Here is a 22,669-nt window from a genome sequence, read left to right on the forward strand (position 1 = left end):
CTGTCCCCCACATCCTCATGGAGAAGCTGGCTGTCCATGGTTTGGATGAGCATACGCTCCACTGGGTCAAACACTGGCTGGATGGCTAGGTCCAAAGAGTTGTGGTCAGTGGAGTTAAATCTAGTTTTTGGCTGGTAATGAGTGGCATCCCCCAGAGCTCAGTGTGGGTCCACTCCTATTTAACATCTTTGTTAAGGATCCTGATCAGGGGACTGACAGGGCACCCTCAGTAAGTTTGCAGGTGACACCATGTTGGGAGGGAGTGTTGATCTGCCTGAGGGGAGAAAGGCGCTACAGAGGGACCTGGATAGACTGGATCAATGGGCCAATGTAAACTGTAGTTTCAGTAGGGTCAAGTGTCAAGGCCTGCAGTTTAGTCACAGCTCAGGGGCAGTTTAGTCACAGCCCCAGGCAACCCCACAGACTCAGGGAGGGGTGGCTGGAAAGCTGCCTGACAGAAAGGGACCTTGGGGTACTGATGGGCAGTCGGCTGAACATGAGCCAGCAGTGTGCCCAGGTGGCCAAGAAAGCCAGTGGCATCCTGGCTTGTATGAGGAGTGGTGGTGAGCAGGACTAGGGAAGTCATCCTGCCCCTGTACTTGGCACTGGCGAGGCCTCACCTCAAGGGCTGTGTTCAGTTTTGGGCACCTCAGTACAGAAAGGACATGGAGGTGCTGGAGCAGGTCCAAAAAAGGGCAACAAGGCTGGTGAAGGGCTTGGAGAATGTGCCCTATGAGGAAAGACTGAAGGAACTGGGGCTGTTTAGTCTGGAGAAGAGGAGGCTGAGGGGAGACCTTATTGCTCTCTTCCAATATCTGAAAGATGCTTTCAGAGCATCCCATGAGAGTGGGGTTGGTGTCTTCTCACTGGTGACAGGTGACAGGATGAGGGGAAATGGCCTCAAGTTGTGCCAGGGGAGATTTAGGTTGGATATCAGGAAACACTTCTTTACAGAAAGAGTTGTTAAGCACTGGAATAGGCTCCCCAGGGAGGTGGTTGAGTCACCATCCCTGGATGTGTTTAAAAGCTGTTTGGATGTGGTGCTCACGGACATGATTTAGCAGAGGGTTGTGAGAGATAGGGTAGCACAGTTATGTGCTGGTTGGACTTGATGATCTTTAAGGTCTTTTCCAACCTGAGCGATTCTATGATTCTCTGATTGTACGATTCTATGAGAGGGACGGAAAGATGCTCTGGGGTCTCCAGAACCAATCGCTTTGCAGCCAGGGAATCCTCCGTCTGTGGTGGCTCTGCTGCCATGCATCCATCTCGGCCCTTCAAGAGGTTTCTATGGCTGTGAGTGCAGGTCGGCTGGGGACAGCTGCTGCCTTCACCAGCCCCTCATCGCGTGGCTGTGGTCGATGGGAGGAAGGTGAATGCGGGCAGGTCGGGGCCTGAGGGAAAGCCCGAGGCAGCTCCTGGATTTCAAAGGCCCTGCATCCTCTGGTCCCGCCATTGCTCCGTTGCTTTTAACATACCCGAGTGCCTCTAGCCCGAAGGACCTCGCAGGAATGAAGCATCCATCGACCGCCCGGATGCCGCGAGACCCGCACGCCTCTCTCTGCAGTGCAAATCAGCATCGACCGCCCCGCTGTCTCCGGGGGGCTCGGCGCAGCCCCGCAGCCCTCAGCCCGCCCGGGGCTGTCCGTCGCCACGGAAACGGCCTCCCTTAGCAACGCGCCGCCATGGCAACGGGGCGTAACCCGGGCGGGGCGAGCCGGAAGTGAAGCCGAGCAGCTTCCGGTGCGGCGGCAAGATGGCGGCGAAGATGGCGGCGGAGATGGCGGCTTTACAGCAGCTACACTGGCGGCTAGAGGAATTGGAGCAGCGCATGGGAGTCGGCGCCTGCGAGCCACCAAAGGTCGGGGTTCCGTTCTTATCCCCTCCAGCAGCCCGTTGGGGATCCTCCCGCAGAGGCCGCTCCACAGCCCGGCCACGGGCCTCGCGGCTCGCTGGTGGCTGACGGGCCCGTTCCCCCTGCAGGTGGCTGATGAGCTCGTCAAGGTGCAGGTGGCGTTGAACAACATCGCCGGCAAGAGGGAGAGGATCAAGATCCTGTTTAAGAAAAGTGAGTGGGCTGCTGTGCTGGGGTCATGCAGAAAGGTGGCAGTGATGCATGTTGTGAGCCCACATCCCCTTCTTGGGGCTCAGCTGGCTCCTTTGTGGTTCTGGTTCGGCACGTTTTGCCTAGAAGCAAGAAAATGAGAAAGTTGTCTGTTTGCTGGTCTTCAGGGCGTTGGGGTGGTTAGTTAAAGGGGTGGGAGCTCAGGTAGTGTTTTTGTAGAATCATAGAATTGAGTTGAAAAGGACCACAATGACCATCTTGTTTCAGCTCCCCTGCTGTGTGCAGGGTCACCAACCACCAGACCAAGATGCCCAGAGCCACATCCAGTCTGACCTTGAATGTTTCCAGGGGTGGGACATCCACAACTTTCTTGGGCAACCTGTTCCAGTGTGACCACCCTTTGTGTGGAAAAACTTCACCTAAACCTCCCCATCTCAGTTTAAAACTATTCCCCCTTGTTCTATCACTATCCAACCTTGTGAACAGTCACTTTCCTCAATTCTTTCAGTAATAGGGCAAAATACTGAGGATCAGGAAAACTCATGTGATTGACATGTGGCTTTGTGGCTGTTGCCGTTGGTGGAATGTTGTTTTTTTTTTTTTTTTTTTTTTTTTTTTTTTTTTTATGGGTCAGTTTATTCAGCACTAGGCTTACTGGGTGACAGATGAGATCCACCTGCCTCAAAGGGGGAAAAGCCCAGTTGATGGAGTTCACTGAGATGGCTTTAAACTAGGTTTGAACGGAGTGAGGGAACAAAACCAGGCTCATTAGAAATGAGCTTAGGTGCAGCATATCAGAGCTAGGGCTGAGAGCAATACTTCAGTTGAAGTGCATCTACATTGATGCACATAGCATGGTCAAGAAGCAGGAGCTAGAAGCCATTGTGTGACAGGAGAACTATGACATGGTTGCTATCACTGAAATGTGGTACAATGGCCCTTGTAACTGGAGTGCTGCAATGAAGGGTTGTAAGCTCTTCAGAAGAGAGAGGCTAGGAAGGAGAGGTAGTGGGGTGGCTCTCTACATTAAGTAGTGTTTCAGTTCTCTAGATTTCAAAGCTGGTAATGATACGGTCAGCTGTTCTGGCTCTGTTCTCTCCCAACAACTTGTGTCCCCTCAGCACTCCTGACAGACAGGACGTTATGAGAAACTGAAATGTGCTTGGATCTGTACGGCACTGGAGACTTGTGGCACCTTTCTAGAAGAAATATTAGAAGAAGCATCTGGAAAACTGCCTGTCAGACTGGCCTTAGTACCGAGGAAGGTTATGGAGCAGATTGTCTTTGAGTCTGATTACACAGCGTGTGTGGGATAACCAGGAGATCACAAGCCAACATGAGTTCACGAAAGGCAGAATATACTTCACTAACCTGATCTCCTATGACCAGGTAACCTGCCTGGTAGATGAGAGAAAGGCTATGGGCGTACTCTGCTCAGACTCTAGCAAAGCCTTTGATAGTGTCTCCCACAGTATTCTACTAGAGAAGCTGACAGCATGTGGCTTAAACAGGTGTGCCCTTCTCTGTGTAAAAATCTGGCTGGATGGCTGGGCCAGAAAATGATGGTGAATGGAGTTAAATTTAGCTGGCAACTGGTCAGGAGTAGTGTTCCAGGGGGTCGTGACTGGGGCCAGTCTGGTCTAATATCTTTACTGATGATCTGGAGCAGGGGATTGAGTGCACACTCTGTAAGTTTGCAGATGACACCAAAATGGGAGGAAATGTTGAGCATAGGAAGGCTTTGCAGAGAGATCTGGAAAGGCTGGATTGCTGGGCTAAGGCCAATGGGATGAAGTTCAAGAAGCCCAAGTGCCAGGTCCTTCACTTTGTTCAGAACAGTCCCATGCAGCACCACAGGCTCTGGGGGAGAGTGGCTGCAAAGCTGCCTGGTGCAAAAGGATCTGTGGGTGATAGTTGATAGCTGGCTGAACATGAGCCAGCAGTGTGCCCAGGTGGCCAAGGGCAGCAGTATGCTTGCTTGTATCAGAAACAGCAGAACTGGGTAAGTGATTCTCCCACTGTCCTCAGTGCTGGTGAGGCCATGCCATGAGTATTGTGTTCAGTTTTGGGCCCCTCACTACAACAAAGACATCAAGTCACTGGAGTGTGCCCAGAGAAGGGCAACAAAACTATGAAGATTCTGGAATGCAAGTCCTATGAGCGTCAGCTGAAAGACTTGTTTAGTCTTTCAGTCTTGAAAGGATTGTTTGGTCTGGAGAAGAGAAGGTTCAGGGGAGACCTTGTAGCTCTCTACAGCTCCTTAAAAGGATGTCACAGCGAGACAGGGATCGGTATCTTCTCCCAAGTAATCAGCAGTGGGATGAGAGATAATGGCCTCAAGTTGTGCTGGGAAAGTTTGGATTAAATGTTAGGAAAAAATTCTCTGAAAGAGTGGTAAGGTGTAGGAACAGGCTGCCCAGGGAAATGGTGGAATCACCATTCCTGGGGATGTTTAAGAGAGATGTGGCAATGAGGAACATCACTTAGCAGGCATGCTGGCGATGGATTGATGGTTGAATTAAGTGACCCGAATGATCTTTTCAACCTTAATAATTCTATGATTAATTTTAGGGTGTGGGGATTCAAACATCACCAAAATTATAATGGTGTTTCATAGACTGGTAACTGCTTGTTATTTTACGAAATAAATACTTTTTGTTATCTAATTCACACATGCCCCAAACTTGAAAGCCTTGGATTTAAACTTGCAGAATGTCACTTCAATTTGGTCTGTAATGTGATTCTTCCAGTGAGCTGCTGGGAGTGGAGAAAAGGCTGCTGCAACCCACTTTTTGCTTTACATAGCCATGCCCAATACGCGTCTGGAGGACTTCTAGGGCCTGAGCTCTTGTGGGTTGAGAGCAACCACTCACCAGATCATCTCTCCCTTTTGTGTGTGGTGGGAGCAGTAGAGATGCCATCCCAGTACTGCTGATCATGTCTGCAGAGCCTTCTCTAAGCTAGGGGCATCAACTGTGAACACAGAGCTGTGGTTCGTCCCATAGAGCTTTTTCACGGCCAAGAATCATGGCCTGGCACCATGGGAGCAGCACTGGGACGGCTGGTGTGGTCCAAGGCTGTGATGAGTGTTAGGTGTGAAAACAGTAACATTTGTAAGTAATTTTAGGAACCACAGTGAGGGAGAGTCCTCTGGTTTTGTATCAAGGGCAGGAAGAAGCAGATTTAATTGGTATTGTTAGCTAAACAAAAAGTAAGTGATGGAGATGTCTGTAACAGAGCAGTTATTTGGGCTTGAGTCATTTATAAGTTCTTGGCCAAGGCTTTCCAAAGTCATTTGTCATCAAGTGCTGCAAACATTGGTGAATCTGAATAAAAATAGCACTAAATGTGGGGTGTTTACAAAGCAGCCTTGTGTGATGCAGTGCCGTGGGGAATTCCACTTGTAAAAGCGGTAACATCTTTCTTACTTTGTGTCTTCAAACCTATCTTTTGCTTTAGTTGAAGATGTAATAAAATACCTAGACCCTCTGTACATTGACAGAATGGCTGTTCCAGAGACTTGGAAGCTGGAGTTCATCTTGGCAGGTATGGCTTAAAATGAAAGGAAACAGGTTTTTAGCACTGCCGAAGCTGTATTTTGCATGTGCTGGATTGGGTTGAGTTACTTTGTTTAGTTATAAAGATGTGAAAAAGCAAACCTCTTTAGAGCTAACTAAAATGTGATTTCTATGAGGATGTCTGTCACCCCATTGTGCTCCTCTGCGCATGTCCATGCTGTCATTTTATCTCTTCTGATCTAACTATAGATCAATTTATCCATAAATTAACAAGGCTGAAAAGAAAAAGATGGAGCTTGAATAGCTTTCTTCACCCTTTTTTTAAATACTCTGAGGACTGTAAGAAAAACAGGAAGATTTTGAGTATATATTAAATGCCTTCTAGCTTTATTCCCCTTTGCCCCCAAATAACTTGGTTCAGCCTTGTCTTGGTTATAGTGAATTAATTTTCGTGGAGATACTTCTGACTTAAGTTATCATGAATGAGAATGTACTCATGAACAACATAAAAGGCTGAATGAAATCATAAGCAAGCTCTTTTTTTGTAGAGGTAAATAACTGGAAAAAAGGAGCTGGAGTGTGAGTGACAGTTCCAGCTGGTCATCATTTGGAGTAGGAATAAGTCCTTTTTTGGGGTGAGGCTATAGCTGACCTGTTTAAGAGCTCCTTTAACTTGGGAACTTCCAAGTCTGTTGTCAGAGACTTTCGTGCCTTTACTCTAGCTTTGGCTATGAGTTTTGTTTTCTGTATTTGCCAAGCTGTTCTCTGGTGTGTTGTGTGTAAATGGTTTAGAAAACAGATTCATACACACTAATGCACCAGTATTTGTGAGAAGCTAAAACTCTATCTTTATTTCCTAATATTCCTTATTATCTCTCCCTGATCAGAGGAACAGGCTCTTCCTTCCCGAGTAGCCCTCCTGGAGCAGGTGAAGAACCTTGAGCCCATCTTAGACAGTGCCAGTATCCAAGGTATGCCAGGTATCTCAGTTGCAAATGTTATCCTCCAAGCTGTTGTCTGTGCTGTTCATTTTTTTGTGAGCCTCAGACTTGAGAACAGCTGAGCACACGACTTAGTGTCAGTAAAGTAGGTACACAGTGGTATATCTGCTCCTGCCTCACGTTGCTCTCATGTTCCATGTCTAGAAAGTGTGCAGTGTCTAACAGAGCACTGCTGAATGTCTTAGCTGTTACCAAGCACACCTGGGGTGGGAATGTGACCACTGCACCAAGGGGTCAGGGAGGTGACTGTGTAGTTCAGTAAAGAGGTTAGAGGCAGTGGCTTGGCAAAGGGTGAGAAACTATGACTAAGCACTATGTGCAATCCCCAGGCTCTGGTGACTCTCCTAGGTTCTGCTTATGTGCTGTCTTACATCCAGAACATCAGTGTTCCTTGTGTAGGCAGAGATGTTTCTTTTAATGTTTACTACAGTGTTCATCTAATTGTTTGCTGCCTCAATGCAAGCATCTGCTAACTCACCCTAACTCAAGTAGTTAACAAATAAACCTGTTATTTAGTGTGCAGTGTAGCTATGTGGGTTTTCTGTTAGTTGGCTTTTTTTAATTGTGTAAAAAACGTTTTTGGAATGGAGCACTTGAATTCACTGAGCAGAATTTTGCTATGACATGCCCTTGGAGAAGCAATGTTCTTTTTTTTTTTTTTTTTTTAATAATTAATCCTACATGATGTAAAACAAGCAAAATGGATTTCTGTGCTTTCAGCGGCTCCTGAACATGCAGCCAAACTACAGCGACTCTCTCAAATCCAGATACAGCAACAGGTAGTGTGAATGTTCATGACTCTTCACTAGCCAGAAGAAGGAAGCATTTGATAGTGGGTGTACTGATGATACCCTTGTATCTGCAGCTGTTTGAATTATCGTTTATACCACACCTTTAAAACTGCAGCAAGAAAAAAAAAAAGTTTAAGAACTTTTGGGGGAGATACCTCGGATTACTAACATTTGACTTTGAGTTGGAAAAGCTTTTTACCTACCATAAGCTGCTCAAAATGGAGGTTTGAGCACCTCTTAGTAAGCAGCAGTGTGTTTAACCAGCTGCTGTTCTGCTTTTCACTGGAACACTGAAACATTGCACTTCTTCAGTGTCCCAGTCTCTAGAAGGCTGTTAATGCTGTCACCTTGTCTCTTTCAATCCCCATTTGAGTACCCCATGAGGTGGGAGGGTGTAGCCTGGGCAGCACTTAATGCCCCCCTTCTTATGTTTTGCTGCGAGTTTTCCTTCTGAGGCAAGGAAAGCATGGATGCTAAGAAAGAGCACGCACCAGTGCTAGCATGGGTGCTCTTGCATTGTGTGAGCATGGGTGTTTCTTCATAACTTTTACTACAACTATGGAAACTCTTTCAGCCACGGTGAGTGGTCACAGCCAGGGCCTGAGTTTCAGTTTTGGTACTAGCCTTGGACAGGGTTTCCCCCGTGTTGCCTGGAATTACAGATGTCCTTTAACTTATTTACTGCTTACTCATTGAGGCACTGTTTTTTGCAGGAGCAGTGTGAGCAGTTTACTGATGAAGTCAAGATGCTCTTGGAAAACTACAACAAGACAGTATCCTTTTAGCTGGTGCCTTGGACTGAACTGCGCACCTGTCTGTTGGGCCACCTCATCCTATCAGGTAGCTGGAAGCAGGCAATGTCCAGTCTTAGGTTTAATAGCCAGCACCTTTTCTGGTGTAGTGATGCTTGTGTTCCTTTCATTATACTTACCTCAGGAGTGGAGTCCTGATACAGTGCTGAGAGACAGAACTGCCTATCTGAGACAGGAAGGGCAGGATGTTGCTTGTGAGACAAAGCTTTTTTGCTGGATCTGCTTACAATGTGGCGTGGCACAAAGGAGCTAGCATGTCATTTGAATGTGCCTGTGACCTGCCAGAGCCTTGCAGCAGCTCATTCTCATCCCAGTGCTGGAACGCATCCTGAACTACAGTGGGTGGGGGAGCTCTGCTTTTTTCTGAAGGAAGACCTTTAATTTGCAGAGCTGTGCAGTGTTTAGAAGTGGCTTCTGGACACCCATTGATGTGTACTTGGTTTGAGTCTATGTAGTGTACATCCAGTTTCCTTCACCTTTTTCTCTGCCAAGGAATTGGTTTTATATCAGTGCTGTCAGGCTGATGAGGGCTGCTCTGGCTATACTGTTTCCTCCTTGAAGTTTTCACTTCTCTTTCCTTAAGAAGAATATCCAGACTCTGCTTCTCTCCAAACAGTTTGTCCAGTGGAATGAAATACTAACACAGCTGGAAGCAGCCAGTGAAGTGAAACCCACAGCAGAGTGATGGCAAAGCTGGGAGGGCAAAGAGCCAAGGTCTTACGACCCTGCTGGCCTTGAGTTACTCAGGAGAGACTGCAGCAGCTGCTTGCATCCTCTTGCCTCAGCATCCTTATACTCACCGTGAGTATGCTACAAATGATGACACAGGCTCCTGGGGGCACCCTGGCTTTGTGGCCCTTAATCAAAGCTGCACTGTCAATATGCCACTGTTTGCATATAGTTTTCTCTTAATATGTCACAGTTCTTAATATGCTGTCTTGCATTTTTATGTTTTCAAGCTGGTAACGTACTTTAAAAATCCCTTTTTGCTCTTATTGTGGATCATAGTAAAGCTCTAATACACTACCTGGCTTGTCTCTTCCTCCCCGAATGCATGAGTGGCACAGAATGCCTGGTTAAACTCAGGCAGATCCATGTGCTGCCAACTGCCCACGGCTGATGTCTCATAAGGCAATGTTATGCCTAGCATGAACTGGAAGCAGTCATCTGCATGTCCCTTACTGGGGTGACTGCTGGTGTCTTGTTGTGCGACAGTGAAAATGGGAACTCCTGGAGACTGGGAGGAGCAAGTGACCCTGGCCTACATCCTTCCTCTGCTTACTAGAATGGCAGAAAGTGAGTCAGAGCCCCAGCCAGTCCTTTCTTATTGGGAAAGAGGCATTTGCTGCCCCCTGCCTGTTCTGGCTGGAGCATAGGATTTGTCCACTTTCTGAGTGTGAGCATATGCCTTTGTGAAGCCGGCAGCTCCTAAACCATCCTGCGTGGCTTGTAGAAAATATGACAGTGAAGGGGTGATGTGTGTGTCATACAAGGTAGGCTGGAAGCCAGGCACCTGGGTCACAGGTGAAGGTGAGCCAAAGGAGCGACTATGTACCACATAGATCACTGCTTGTAGAAGGGGATGCTGGCCTCTTGCTGACACTGTGGGAGCCCAAAGCCCCCTTTGGTCAAAGAGGTGGCACTGAGCTTGGTGCTTTGCCTCCAGATGAGTTGCTGAGAGCCCCAGGCTGCCTCATGGCATGAAGCTGAAGGTGAGCCAAAGGAGTTCCAGGAGGAATAGCTGGTTCTCCTTGACTAATCCTCATCACCTTGTCCTCCTGTGGAATAGTACACCTCCCTCATAGAATCATAGAATGGCCTGGGTTGAAAAGGACCACAATGATCATCTAGTTCCAAGCCCCTGCTATGTGCAGGGTCGCCAGCCACTATACCAGACTGCCCAGAGCCACATCCAGCCTGGCCTTGAATGCCTCCAGGGATGTAGCATCCACAACCTCCTTGGGCAACCTGTTCCAGTGTGTCACCACCCTCTGTGTGAATCTCAGAGCTGAAAGTCACACCTCCATCACCAATACGTCTGCCAGTGGGCAATGCAGGATATGAGAGCTCTTCAGCCAGCTCATCCGTACAAGTCACTTTATTTCTTTGAAGTGGGTGCTCTGGGTGCTCTTTCATCTGCTTTTCCTATGGTGCCATCACTTGTTTCCTTAGGTCCTTTGGGGCATGCCTCAGCCCCAGCTGCTTCTGATGGAGCAGTCACTTAGATGCTGGCAGAGCCCTCCTTCCACAGCACTGCTTCACAGGCAGGAATGTGGCCTTACAGCTGGGGAAGCAGATGGGCACTGAGCTGAATCCTGCTGCCCTACATGCAGCTGAGCAGGTGGAGGGTTCCCCAAGCTGCTGCTGTGTGATTAGAGCTGGCTGCAGGTGGTGTTTCCTGTTGATGAGGAAGAGATTGGCATGCCAAGGTGGCCATGGGCACTGCAGCTGTTCAGTGGACTGCCGTACTGCTCTAAGGAATCTCTGAAGCTTTACCTCCAGGCACAGATCAGTCTTCCCCCTCACCGATGGCTGGACGGAGGGGCAGTCACTGGCTCATGTGTGCCTTAGAGCCCTGAATCTCAGTCGTGGTTGCACCAGAGACTTTCAGGATCTCTATGTATACTCTCTTCCTGAGGAGCATTCCAGTGACCCCTGCACAGCTCTTGTCAGTGGTAGAAGTATTCTGCCCCAGGCCCTGCAATACCGACTTGTTGAACTGCCAGTTCAGCTCCACATTCTGGAGTATCAGCAGCTGTGCTGGTCCTGGCACCAGCACATTCTGGGATGTCTTGGTGATGTTGACATCCCCTCACCGTCTCAGCCTTTCTTTCCTGAGGAGGTTGCCTGCAGACAGGGGTTCATCCTGTGCTGCAGCAATGACTAGGACTGCCCTGGCTGGGTGAGTTTAGGACAGGGAGGCACCGCAGTCTCCCTGCTTGCTCCTTGGAACACTGTAGCTGTTTGGACAGGGTGCCCAGATGCACTTCGATGCTTTTCTGTGCCACGTTAATGCTGAGTTCTTTATATACCCTTCCACTCCTTAGAGACTGAGCAGTGTGGCTGGGCACCATCCTTCCTGGGGCTCCTCTTTGCAGTCAGGGAGTTGTCATCATTTCTTCTGGTAGCGCTCTGGGCACTGGGGGAGCTGCAGCAGGACAGGCTCTACCAGCTCTGTCAGGTCCCTCCAGGCTGTCTTCCAAAAGTCAGGGCCCAGAGTGCCCACGTGCTCAGGCAGCGCCAACAGCACCAGCTGCTGCAGCTCCTGGTCAGCTTTGCTACAGCAGCTGCAGATGGAGCAGGAACGCCAAGGCCCACACATCTCTGTCAGCACCTGCGAAACAGGGAGAGGGCCTGAGCCCAGGGACGCCCTTGGCCCATCTAGCCGACCTGAAGCGTGCCAGTTCCCAGTCCAGGGCTGGGCGCCTCTAATGGGCCCAGCACTGCCTGGCACGCATCAGGGCAAGCGTGGGGCTTGGCGCTGATCCACAGGAGACTCACCTGACTGCAGTGCTGCTGCTCCTCGCCGCCACCATCTCCTCAGTCGCAAGCGTTGTCTGCCAGCCTGCGGGCACAGGAACGTGGCACATGAGGCTCCGGCGCAGTGGGTTCTGAATCCCCGGCCCCGAGTCCCACAGCCCCGTATCACCCCGTCCTCAAACTCCCGCTCTGGGGGCGCAGATCCACCTCCCTGACCTCAGCTCGGCCGGGCCTGACGTCACCATTCCGTCACGCCCACCTGGACTCCACGTCCAATCAGGAGCCGGGACGTAACGAGGCGCTGCCCTTCCGTCCCCGCGCATGCGCACATGTCGTGGCGGCCGCCATTTTGCGGCGAGGGGCGAGGTGCGGCGCCGCCGGCAGGTGAGCGCGGTTCCCGGCTGCCCCCAGGCTCAGCTCGGCTGCGTCCTGCAGCCCGGAGCCTGCAGAGCGCATCCGGACATCGGCTCCCGTTCACCGCGGGACTTTTTCCCGCCCCGTGCTTCTTCCCCGCGCAGCGGCCGGCCTGCAGGACTGGCCCTGTGGGGCTCAGCCTCCTCCAGCCTCTCTTTGGCCCCCGCCCTTCCGCGGCCGTATCGCCGTGCCTGCGGTGGGCCTGTCCGGGAGCCGGGCGTGACTATAGGCCCAAAGGGGGGGAAAGCGTGGGCCCGCTTACCTGAACTCTTTCGTTTGTTCTTTGCTTTTCCCTAGGATTCCGCCAGCTGAACCTGCGCTGCTCATTCCCAATGACCCCAGCGTTCATGTTGCTGACCGGTGCCTAGGCTGCCTGTGCTAGAAATGACCGCTTCCCTTTGCACTTCTGCACATCCGGGGTATTCTGGTGGATAGTTTGTATCTGCCTTGTCCGGGTGCCAAAACCTGACGGTGCCCTTTGGAGAAAAGATTACATGTAGTTGGAGCAAGAAGTCCTGTGCACAGCGTTTAGAAATTTCTCAGCTGCAGGTGCGTGGAGGTGCTGAGACTTTTCTCGTGGTCAGTGAGGCTGAAATCGTGCCAATGGCAGCCTCAGATTCAAGCTCTGCTGTGCTGGCACAGGTTGCTGGAAGCTGCAGATGCTGCTGAGCTTCTTGCTGGGTGGGAAAGTCCACACTGATTGATTTGTATGAGCCTTAATTACAGTATTCATGGGTCCATTTTCCTTTTCAGCACAACAGAATGGAAAACTATAAGAAGACCAAAATTGTAGAGAAACCTTGTCCTCTTCCTTTCACTGACCTGCCTCCTGATATCATTGAAATGAAAGTGAAAGATGGAAGTAAAATAAGAAATCTGATGGGCTACGCCATTGGCAAGATGGAACTGGACTCAGTGAGGCAGATCCTTTTCACTGGCTCAGGCAAGGCTGTTAGCAAGACCATCACATGTGTGGAAATCATGAAAAGAAGGCTGAAAGAACTCCATCAAATCACCAAAGTGCTTTTTAAACAGATCGAGGAGATCTGGGAACCCATTGTGCCTGAGGCAGGTCTTGATGCCTTGACGGTGAAGAGAAACATTCCTGCCATATGTGTTCTGCTGAGCAAAGATGCCCTCGATCCCCAGGAGCCTGGATATCAGGCTCCAGGCTCTTTTGACGCCTTCTGGATTGAGACACTTAAAGCAGAGTCCCAGGCCCAAATGAAGAGGAAGCAGGGTGGAGGAAGGGGAACTGGCAGCATGGGAAAGCACCCTCGTGCCAGTGGAGGGCCTGGGGAGTCCTGAGTGAAGTCTTGAGGCAGGGACACTTGTGGGTGTAGCTTGGGGATGTTACAGAAACCATCCAGCTGCTCTAGCTGGAAAGCTGGTGCTGAACACAGGCTTTCAGAGCTGTTAGGGGTAGACAGGAGAACTCACTGTTCTAAAATTGACAAAACTGTAGCTATCTAAATTGTGTTTTGGCAAGTTTCCATGTTAGATGGTGCCAGGCTGCACTCCATAGCCTGTTGCTCAGGGATGAGATGGAAATACAGGATTCACCTATTTGGGCAAGGACCATTGGCATCCAGTTAGTGAGCCCAAACAGGCATTCCAGGTACGGCAGTGTTTTGCCTGAACAGGGGTGGAGGCAGCTCCTAGAGGGAAGATGTGGCCCAGCTTGGGCTGCCAGCCCGTCATCGCAACTCCTGTGTGCGGATGGCGTTGTTCTGGGCTGGATCGGCCACTTCACCTGTGCCTGAGAGGCCATCTTCTGCTCAAGCCTTCCAGTGTCCTGATGGTTTAGATGTGGGACTGCAGGGATGCAACTCACTGTGTGCCAATCATCCCTTTCTGTCCTACTTTCACTTCCTCTCTGGAGCTGACAGTTACACCTCTGGCAGGAGTCAACTAAAGTCATCGCCATACTGAAACAATGTAGGCAAGGGCAAGTGCACTGAGGTGGCAATGGTAAGCTCCAGAGGATGCTTGTTTCCCCTTTCTGTTCCTTTATGATGCATAGAGATGGGCTTAAAATAAAGTTTTTAAGTGATAAAACATGTATTGTGTCTTCTTCGTTGCACTGGATGTCACCCTCAGCATTACTGACGGGGCTGCAGCTGCAGGCATTTTTCTCCTATAAGTGGACCCTGATGGTGGAGAAAGGTTTTCCTTTGCCATTTACCTTTTCTACCAATGGAAAAGCCGGAATGGTATTTTTGGGGAAAACTTTTTGCTGTTCTTTTTAATTTTCCTTTAAACTCTCTGGAAGAGCAGTCTTGAAAATACTTGTCCTGAATGCTACTGAATGAAGCAGGGAATAGAGCATCACATTGTGCGCCACAGTTTTGATCCTGGAGCAGCTGCTGGGCAGGAAGGAGCTGCAGGGCCATGCCATGTCCTTGTGTGGCTCTGCTGTGCCAGCATGAGCCCACAGCTGAAAGCTTGGTGACTGATGCCTGAGCTGAGTAGCAGGCTGACTAGTAGTAGCCTTTACTAACTAATTAGCAGTTCAGAGATAAATGCTAAGGAAAGATGCTTGAGCATCTGATTGCACTGCCTGCATTGCAATGAGCAGCATGTCTGTGTTTACTGTTCAACACCCTCAACTTAGAGCTAGATCCTGAAATAGCCCTTATAATCCTTCCTTGTGGCAGCACTCCCCTCAGCTCCCAGTCAGAGCTGCGGAGTGATTTTATATCTTTTGCAGTACAAAAATCGTTCCCAGGTGGATGCAGCGGCACACTGGGCTCTATCCACGGGCCGCAGTATGGAGATTCCCCAAGCGAAGCCCACCCAACGAGCGGACAGCAGAGCCAACAGAGGTGAGTGTGCTGCTGGCAGCCAGGAGAGGTCCCCAGCTGCCTTGCGGATCTGCATCCCATACCCTGCTGCCTTCTTCCTGATGCGACCAAGCCATGCTGAGCTGCTCGGTGCAGAACACGAGCCGTCGGGACAGCTGCTCGGACTTCCCCTGATGCTTTGCACTGCACACGGCCACTCTGGTCCCTCGTGGGCGGACAACATAGCCCCGCATTTGCGGCCTGTGGCCCAGTGGTGGCTTTTTGGGGCACGCGTAGACTCCAGGATGCTCAGCCCTTGCAGACTCCCTTCCTCACTGAGCTTTGCCTCGATCCAGTGGGCCTCCAGCACCGGTGCAGCATGTGCCACGTGGGTGTCCTTTACCCACAGCCACATGTGCCACACGGGTGTTCCTCAGTGTCAGCACCCAGCGTTTCGGCCGGCCAGCCATGGGTAGCTCTGGGGCTCGAGCCGAGGCTGCACGGGAACCAGCAGCAGGGCTGGGCCACCCCATGCCTCGTTGTCTGCACTGTGCACAGGAGTTGGTGCCTCTGCGCACGGGGCTGCGCACCCCTCCCAGGGGCACTCCGCGTGCGTCCCCAGCAAGGCCATAGAGCTGCTTCATCCTCACCCCTGCTGTACTGCAGATAAGGGGCTGGGGTGTGCCTGCGCCCATGCACATACGTGCGCTCACAGCAGCCCGGGCAGCTCACGTACCACCCGGCGTCTGCGGCCGCACCGCACCGCACCGCGCGCACCAGCAGCGCGGCCCCGGCAGAGCGCGCCGAGGAGCGGGGCCAGCGCAGAGCGCTCGTCCAATGGCTGCGCGGCGCGGAGGGGCGGGGCCGCCACCAGCGGTTCTGGGCGGGGCGTCCGCAGGCCACGCCCCGCCCCCCCCCCTGGAGCGGCGGGAGGCGGCGGCGGACCGGCGCCGAGCACCGGGATCGGGCGCCACTCCGCGCCGGGACAGCGAGGACCGGACGCGGCTCCGAGCGGCAGCTCCCGGGGCGGAGCGGCCGCGGCGGCGGCAGGTAACTGTGGGGCCGGGATGAGCCGGGACGGGACTTGTTGCGGGCGCGGGATGGGAAGATGCGCGTCCCTCCGGGAGGTCGCGGGCTTCGTCCCGCGGAGTCCCCTCGGGGCTGGGGATGTGCGGAGGGAGGTGGCGCAGCCCGCCTCGTGCTCCGTGCCGTCCCCTCATGCCGGCTGTGACGGTTCTTTCTCCCCTCCAGGTGCACGGCAGAGGAGACCCCGCGTCGCCGCAGCGCCGCTGGAGGAGTCGCTCCGACGCTCCCGCGCCTCCGAGGCTGCACCGGCGCTGTCCGGGCCGCGCTGGGGTGACGCCGTCCCGCCGCCCGCCGCCAGCACCGCCGCCGTCTCCTCCGTCCCCCGCCAATGCCATCGGGCGGAGGCCGCGTCCCGAGCCGGGGGCTCCGCTTCCTCCCGCGGGGCGGCGGCGATGGGGACGGCTCTCTCCACCGGAGCGGTCGTTGCCATCTCTTTTAACTGCATCATTGCTCTGCTCATCCTCATCCTCTTCCACATCCTCTGCAAGGCCTGCAGGACCCCGTCGTGCCCCAAGAAGAGCCCGGCGTCCGACGCGGACGAAGCAAGGAACGAGGAGAAATACCTCCTGCAGCCCTGAGCGCGCGGCGATGGGGGCGGAGGGGACGCGGATCTGTGCGCAGGGACGGTGACACCGAGCGGAGCCCTTCGGCCCCGCGGTCCCGGTGTCTGGATGGCCGCGGTGATGGAGAGACGGTGGCTGGGGACGTGCACCGCCCTCGGTGTCACCTCGCATGTGGGGACAGCCCGGCTAAGGGGTCGCGCTCTGCCTTTCCCTCGGGGACAGTGGCACGTGGAGAGGCGGCCGGCAGCACCCCGCTGTGCCACGGAGCTGAGCGGGGCCAGCACAGGGCCCATCCCCTGTAGGAGGCTGCTGCGGTATGGCACCTGCCCTGGGGACCCCTGCAGCACCACAGCGACCAGAGTGGCTCCGAGGTGTGGAGAGCAGGGGGCACCCGGCATCTGCCTGCCCTGGGTTTGGTCTGAGGAGTCACCAGGGTGCAGAGGGCCACTCAGTCTGTCCGTTTGTCCTCGATCTGTCCATTAGGGTCTACTCACACCCTGCCCTCCCTGAGCTTGCCTGCATCTAGGGGCAGCTCATGGGCAGGGACTGCTGCTGCATCCTTCTCTCTGTTGCTGTCCCTTTTGCTGCCATGATGGACACCTCTGTGTGTGCGTGTTGGTTGGGGATCGCTGGCACCTCCCTGTGTCTCACTGCTGCCCACCTGAGCCCACAGAAAGATGGGGATATTTCAAAGCTGTGGGGTCAGTTCGTGTGCCTGGTGCAGCGACACTGAAGGGTCTTCCAGCCTCAGTACCCGGGGATGTGGGTGCAGCCTGGACCCCTCTCTGGTGCCACAATGGCTGTGCAGGAAGGGATGTGGTCAGCATCCCCCCTGTTCTGCTTGTGGGTTTGTTGGGGCTCTGCTCTGCCCATTCTAGAGTCAAGCAATAGCCAGAGTGTGGCCCTGGGGTGCCTGGTATGCTGCAATAAGGAGGGGGGGCTGTGCTGGGAGGGATGCGGGCTGGGGTCCTTCTGCCAGGACTGGCTCCTTCCCAAATCAGGTGTAGCTAACATGTCCCTTTGCAGTTGTGGTTTTTTTGGTTTTGTTTTTTGTTTTTTTAGATCAATAAACAGATTGTAGGACCCAGGAGGTGTTTCTGAGCTCTGTCCTGCGCACGAGGACATGGGGGGAGGCCTCATCTCCTGCCCCTGGCACTGTGTGGTACTCTGGGGCTGTCCCTCAATGTTGTGGGTGCTGTGTTGGGTCCCTCTGAGCCTCTGAACGCAGGGTGAGAAGTCCAGCCAGGTGCTTGCCTGCTGAGGCAGGCAGCAGAGTGCAGCCCTGGTGGTGGTGGTACTGTGGTTTCCATCCCTACGGAGCACATGGCACGTGCAGGGGATGTATATGGGCATGGTGTACACCCACAGCCAGGCCAAGAAAGGGCACAGCAAGTCCCTATTCCTGGCTGCACACAAGACAATGGCAGTGTATCCCTGCTCATCAGCACGTAGCAAGGCCACTGTGGCTCCTGCTTTCGACACAGCCACATAGCAGCTGAACCCTGTGCTGCAAAGCCCTGAAACAGTAGGGTCCCATGCGTAAATGACCCATATATGGCTCCTTGGGCACTGCCCATGGCAGAACCAGGATGGCACAAACGCCACAGTTTGTCCACAGTTTCAGTGCCTCTCTTTATTCACCCAGGCACGGGGGCGAAGCACTTGCACTATGAGAGGGCAGAGCATGCTAAGCAGCTGCTGGTCAAAGCGGGGCTTTGTCCTCCTGCCCCTGGGCCCTGCCATCTGGCTCCCGCACCAGGATCAGCAGCTTGTCCAGCTTGGCGATCTCCACCTCAGGGCCCTTCTTTACCTCCTGGCCCTTCTTCTCCTGCAGGGAGAACAAAGCCAAGATGTCAGCAGAGAGGGATTGAGAGCTGAATTGTGTGGGGTATGCCTGCCTGTCCCTACCTTTTGAGCCCAAAGTGGTGGGAGCTGTGTAGCTCAGCATTTATCTTGCTGTGTTCCTCCAAAGCAGCATCTGCTGCCATATCCCCATGGCTCAACACTGACAACATAGCTCTGACCTCATCCTTGTTTTTGATCTTAGGGGAAGCTCATTTTTGCCCAGTGTGACTTGGAGCACCCCAGGAAGCAGAAAACATGGGTGAACACAGTGCTAGAGAGGTGGTACGGGTCCCTGAACCATGGTAGAGCCATGGGGACACCACCACCCTGGGCTGTGAGCACAGAGCCCTGTGCCTGCTCCTGGCAGCACTGTGTGGGGATGCTCTGCAGTGGCTGAGAGAGCAGAATGCAGCACATGAACAAAGAGGCTGCTTGCTTTCTGCTCGCCCTGCTTAGGAAAGATCCCCTCCTCAGCTAGGACAAGGCTGCATGGTTTTCATTTTCCCAGCTCACAGATCACATCTTGGGACAGGGCTGGCTTGCATTAACTCTGCAAACTGAGCAACGCCCTTCCTGGCTGTGCTCCGGGCACTCAGAACGATGTTTGTGCTAATGGCCCACGTCACAGCTGAGCATCTCTCTAAGCAGGAGCGTTCGGATAAACACAGCTGCTCGGGGTATTTCAGGACTTAGCTATTTCTGCAGAAAAGCTGCTTTGCTGTGTGACAGCATGCAGAACCCTCCCTTTGGTACCCTGCATAGCACACAGCACCGCGCATGGGCCCTCGGGATGGGAGAAGAGGGCTTTGCTCTGCTGGAAAAGGGAGAAGCTGGGATGTTCCTGTCACCCTGCTGCTATCCTGAACACCAGTGGGGTCCCTGTCTGACACCTCTTTGCAAAGTCCTTTTTGGGGCACTGGACCAGAAAGAAGTTTCCCATCACACACTCTCGCTGGGGTGGTTGTTCCAGGCTGGACTCCTGCAGATTTCATGGCATTCACTCCCCTGTGCTCCAAGGAGCAGCAGCTCTCAAAGCTGTTAGCAGCATCCCTGGGCTCAGAGAAGCATCACCACCCGTGCGACTGCAACTCCTCACCTGTGATGGATGGCAATGAACTGATGGGGTCTGTCCAGTGTCTGCTCCCTGCCTGCAAGGCATCCTCATGGGTTCACGGGGAGCTGGGGCAGAGCATCACCCCCATGGAGCCAACAGATGTAGAGCTAAACTTACATGGGAAGTCTGTCCCCAAGGAGCTCATCAAACGGGTACTGGAGCTGCTCACAGCATCATTTGCATCGGTTTTATTGTTAATGCTTCCCAGCAAGAGAGCAAAATGCTCTTGGAGGAAACAGCAATAGGGATGAGTTAGGAATGACTCTACTGCTGTGCATGCCCGTACACTGAAGGTGCCAAGCCCCTACATTGTCCTACACTCACTTCACTCTACACTCAGGCTCTCCTCTGGCTCTCCAGGGTGGGAAACTGAGACAAGGGGCAGTGTGGGCACTACTGCTGCTGCACCCTGCATGGTTCTTTGCGGGGAGGTGACCATGCAGAGTGTGGAAGATGACTGAGGGCTGAGAACAAAGATCAGGACTGGGACCAGCACCAGCTGTTTGAAGACCCCAGCCCCAGTGCTCAGAGTCCCAGCACCCCTCATGCTGGCACAAGCTGAGCCCTGCATCCAGGATTTGGGAGTCATATACACTGGAGACACTGTGCTTTGGCTGATGCCCTCATTCCCTTGCTGAACAGTAAACTGCCAAGTTAATAAAACTCTCCCATAAAACTCATGCTGGCACTTCTCAGCATCTTTTTTTTTTTTTTTTTTTTTCCCCATTGGTGGAATAATCATAAAACATCTGCTGTAAGGTTTCGCTTTAACAAAGCAAAACATATCTGTATTTTAAAGTAGCAAGAAAGTTAACCATGCTGGCACAAATATCAGTGGAAAATTCCTTACAGCTTTCCCAGGAGCAGAGGGGACCTGCTGAAGGCTGGCCAAGGTGGTGCTTCCAGTTCATGCCATTCTCAGCAGAGTGGGATGACTGGACACAGCATCCTGGTGACCCAGGACCATTGGCACAGGCTGCCCAGCAGGGTGGTGGAGTCACCATCCCTGGAAGTTTTCAAGTAATGTGGAAATGTGGCGCTGAGGGACACAGTTAGCAGGCATAGTAGGGGGAGCTGGGTGGGACGAGATGATCTGAGTGGTCTTTTCCAACCTTGATTCTGTGATTCTATGACTGCCATGCAAAAGGTGTGCAAGTACTTACAGAATAAGAAAGGGCTGAGGAGCTTCAAGAAGTCACTAATGGGGCTGAGCGAAGCCCCCAGCCTTATTACCCTGAGTGGAAAGGCACACGGTCTGCCAGGCCTTCAGAGGTACTTTGCTTCTGGAGAACACCTTTCATTGCTCCTTCTGCCCTGCTCAGGGACAGGTCAAGGTGACACCTCCAGGGTGATGGCTCCTCCATAAGCAAAACATGCCAGCAACAGGATGGGAGAATTCAATACATGAAAGCAAATAGATTTCTCTGGAACCTTTCTGTTGAGAAGACAAAGAAAACCAAACTCCTTTCTGAACAAAGCTCTCTGGTGCACTAACCTAATATGTACTGAAAGGTTATGATAGGATCTGCACATCCCAAGTGTCCAAAACCTCCACCATGGCCCCATTGCTATCTGATGCTGTGATGTAAGGTAGAGATCACACTACACTGTGGCAGGACCACGTGGGGCTCTTGAGGTGCCATCTACCTGCGGCAGCAAGGCGCTCTGCAGTCGCAGAGAACCTCAAGCCACACTTGCAGCCAGATTTGACAGCATTGCTCCTAGCCCTCAGAAGGATTAGCTGACTGACTAGAGATAAGGATTTAGGCTTATTTTGCTACTGTTTGGAAATAAATGACGCAGGAAATGTTCTACTTGTGGGGAATGAAACTGGCAGCAAAGCCCAGGGGATGGCTGGGTTATTCAGACGTCAGCAGCCAGGCAGGATCTCGGGGCTTTTTGCTTCCCACAACAAAGATGCTCATCCTGCCAGCTTCAGCTAAAACCTGTCTTGCTCAGGGCGAGCCCCCCTCCTTTCTGCAGCTCACATATTTGACTCAGAGACAGCATCTGTAAAAGGCTGTATCAGGACACAGCTGGGAATCCAGGTCTGATGGCCACAGCTGGGAATCCAGGTCTGGAAGCCAACAGTGAATCTACTGGAACCAGCAAAGACATCATGATGGGAGCAATTGCCTAGCTCAAGATCCACTGTGCCATCTGCCAGGGAAGGTGCAGGAGCAAGGTTTAGCTGTGTGCACGCAGTGTTGGATCAGACCTCCGAGAGGCTGGGAGCATCCCAAGGCATACACAAAGACCATGTACATCTGTGGAGTAAGAAAGGAACAGTCCCAGGCCCTGCTGTTTGAGTAGAGAAAGAAGAGTTTGGGCTTTCAGCCATGCTGAACGCTCTCTCAGAGCCATAAGCAACCTCTCTGACACACCACTAATTTAGGTACCTAAATATAGCCACAAGAAGTCCACATTTAGCTGCTGTGCCAAACTTTGGAGAGCTGAAGCCAAGCACAGGCAGGGCCCCCAGAGCTACTCTGAACCAGGCACTGCCAGTGCAGGAAACCACAAAACATATTTTTTAAAACAGTCTCTCTGCTGCCTTTACCGTATCTGTCATTTAGGGGTTTACAACAGGGATGTGGTCACGAGCCTTAGCTCAAGTATCAGCAAAATAAAATCCTTAAAGTTAAAGCTACATTTGAAAGTTACCCAGAGACATGTCAGTCTGATACAGGGCACCTAAGCACATCACCTTAACTCTGCCCTGCACTGGTGCTGCAGTGAATGAGCATCAGCAACAGGTGCTTTGCTTCTACAGGAGGACACACTGGGCTTGGCAACCACGGGGACAGTTCAGCCACTGTTCTGAGCACTGTGTGATGGAGACCAGCTCCTCAGGCATCACTGCCTTTGGTCATGGGGAAGAGTTGACAACAGCTACCTCAAAGAGCAGCCTGATGCTAAGATAACCTCCTCACAAGGCTCATGGAAATGATTTTCAGTCATGCTAGTTCTCAGACTTAACACTAAGCACCAAGAAAAATCCTTGCGAGGTGTGCAGAGTAATTACCTTGCTCTGAGCCATAAGGGCTTCCTAAAAGCTTTGGTCTCCACAGCAGGGGTCCTGGAGGTGCAAAACACCACCGGGACGGGGCAGAGGCAATGCATGCCCATCTCCTTTGGCTCTGGTGGTGATGGGTAGAGTATCCCCCTCCACCTTCAGACCTAGGTCCAGCCCTACT

At 52.5% G+C, this 22,669-nt stretch overlaps 3 protein-coding genes and 1 long non-coding RNA gene across 6 annotated transcripts in view; 2 read left to right on the forward strand and 2 right to left on the reverse strand.

The window, feature by feature from the left end:
• Positions 1-1,729: 1,729 nt before the first annotated feature.
• On the forward strand, positions 1,730-9,213 carry DCTN3 (dynactin subunit 3). Of its 2 annotated transcripts, none has more exons than XR_006170930.1 (7): positions 1,730-1,861; positions 1,984-2,068; positions 5,525-5,611; positions 6,471-6,554; positions 7,305-7,363; positions 8,089-8,215; positions 8,804-8,885. XR_006170930.1 is itself a non-coding variant. In XM_042831231.1 (7 exons), exons 1-7 carry the CDS (start codon positions 1,757-1,759, stop codon positions 8,870-8,872), a joined length of 570 nt encoding a protein of 189 aa, XP_042687165.1. In that variant the 5' UTR covers positions 1,730-1,756; the 3' UTR covers positions 8,873-9,213. The 2 variants fall into 2 exon arrangements, 1 of the variants encoding a protein (XP_042687165.1); XM_042831231.1 differs by having other exon boundaries at positions 8,089-8,148; positions 8,783-9,213.
• A 918-nt stretch (positions 9,214-10,131) lies between these two features.
• Positions 10,132-12,471, reverse strand: LOC122166997. Its single transcript, XR_006170929.1, has 3 exons — positions 12,344-12,471; positions 11,689-11,752; positions 10,132-11,521 (listed from the first exon to the last, which is right to left on the reverse strand). It is a non-coding gene; the product is annotated as an uncharacterized LOC122166997 (long non-coding RNA).
• RPP25L (ribonuclease P/MRP subunit p25 like) lies at positions 12,001-14,141 on the forward strand. Its single transcript, XM_042831181.1, has 3 exons — positions 12,001-12,051; positions 12,379-12,630; positions 12,835-14,141. The coding sequence occupies exon 3, from the start codon at positions 12,844-12,846 to the stop codon at positions 13,387-13,389; it is 546 nt and encodes a 181-aa protein (XP_042687115.1). The 5' UTR covers positions 12,001-12,051; positions 12,379-12,630; positions 12,835-12,843; the 3' UTR covers positions 13,390-14,141.
• Positions 14,142-18,146: 4,005 nt separating this feature from the next.
• DNAI1 (dynein axonemal intermediate chain 1) overlaps positions 18,147-22,669 on the reverse strand; it is a 134,750-nt gene continuing 130,227 nt past the window's right edge. For both annotated transcript variants that reach the window (XM_042831196.1, XM_042831195.1), the window contains one exon: positions 18,147-18,341. In XM_042831196.1, coding sequence (XP_042687130.1) covers positions 18,216-18,341 — 126 coding nt within the window. In that variant the 3' untranslated portion in view covers positions 18,147-18,215. The remainder of the gene's footprint in view (positions 18,342-22,669) is intronic.

Source organism: Centrocercus urophasianus, unplaced genomic scaffold (assembly GCF_019232065.1).
Source record: "Centrocercus urophasianus isolate 14NV4802_14NV808 unplaced genomic scaffold, USGS_Curo_1.0 seq_35, whole genome shotgun sequence".
Lineage (NCBI taxonomy): Eukaryota > Metazoa > Chordata > Aves > Galliformes > Phasianidae > Centrocercus > Centrocercus urophasianus.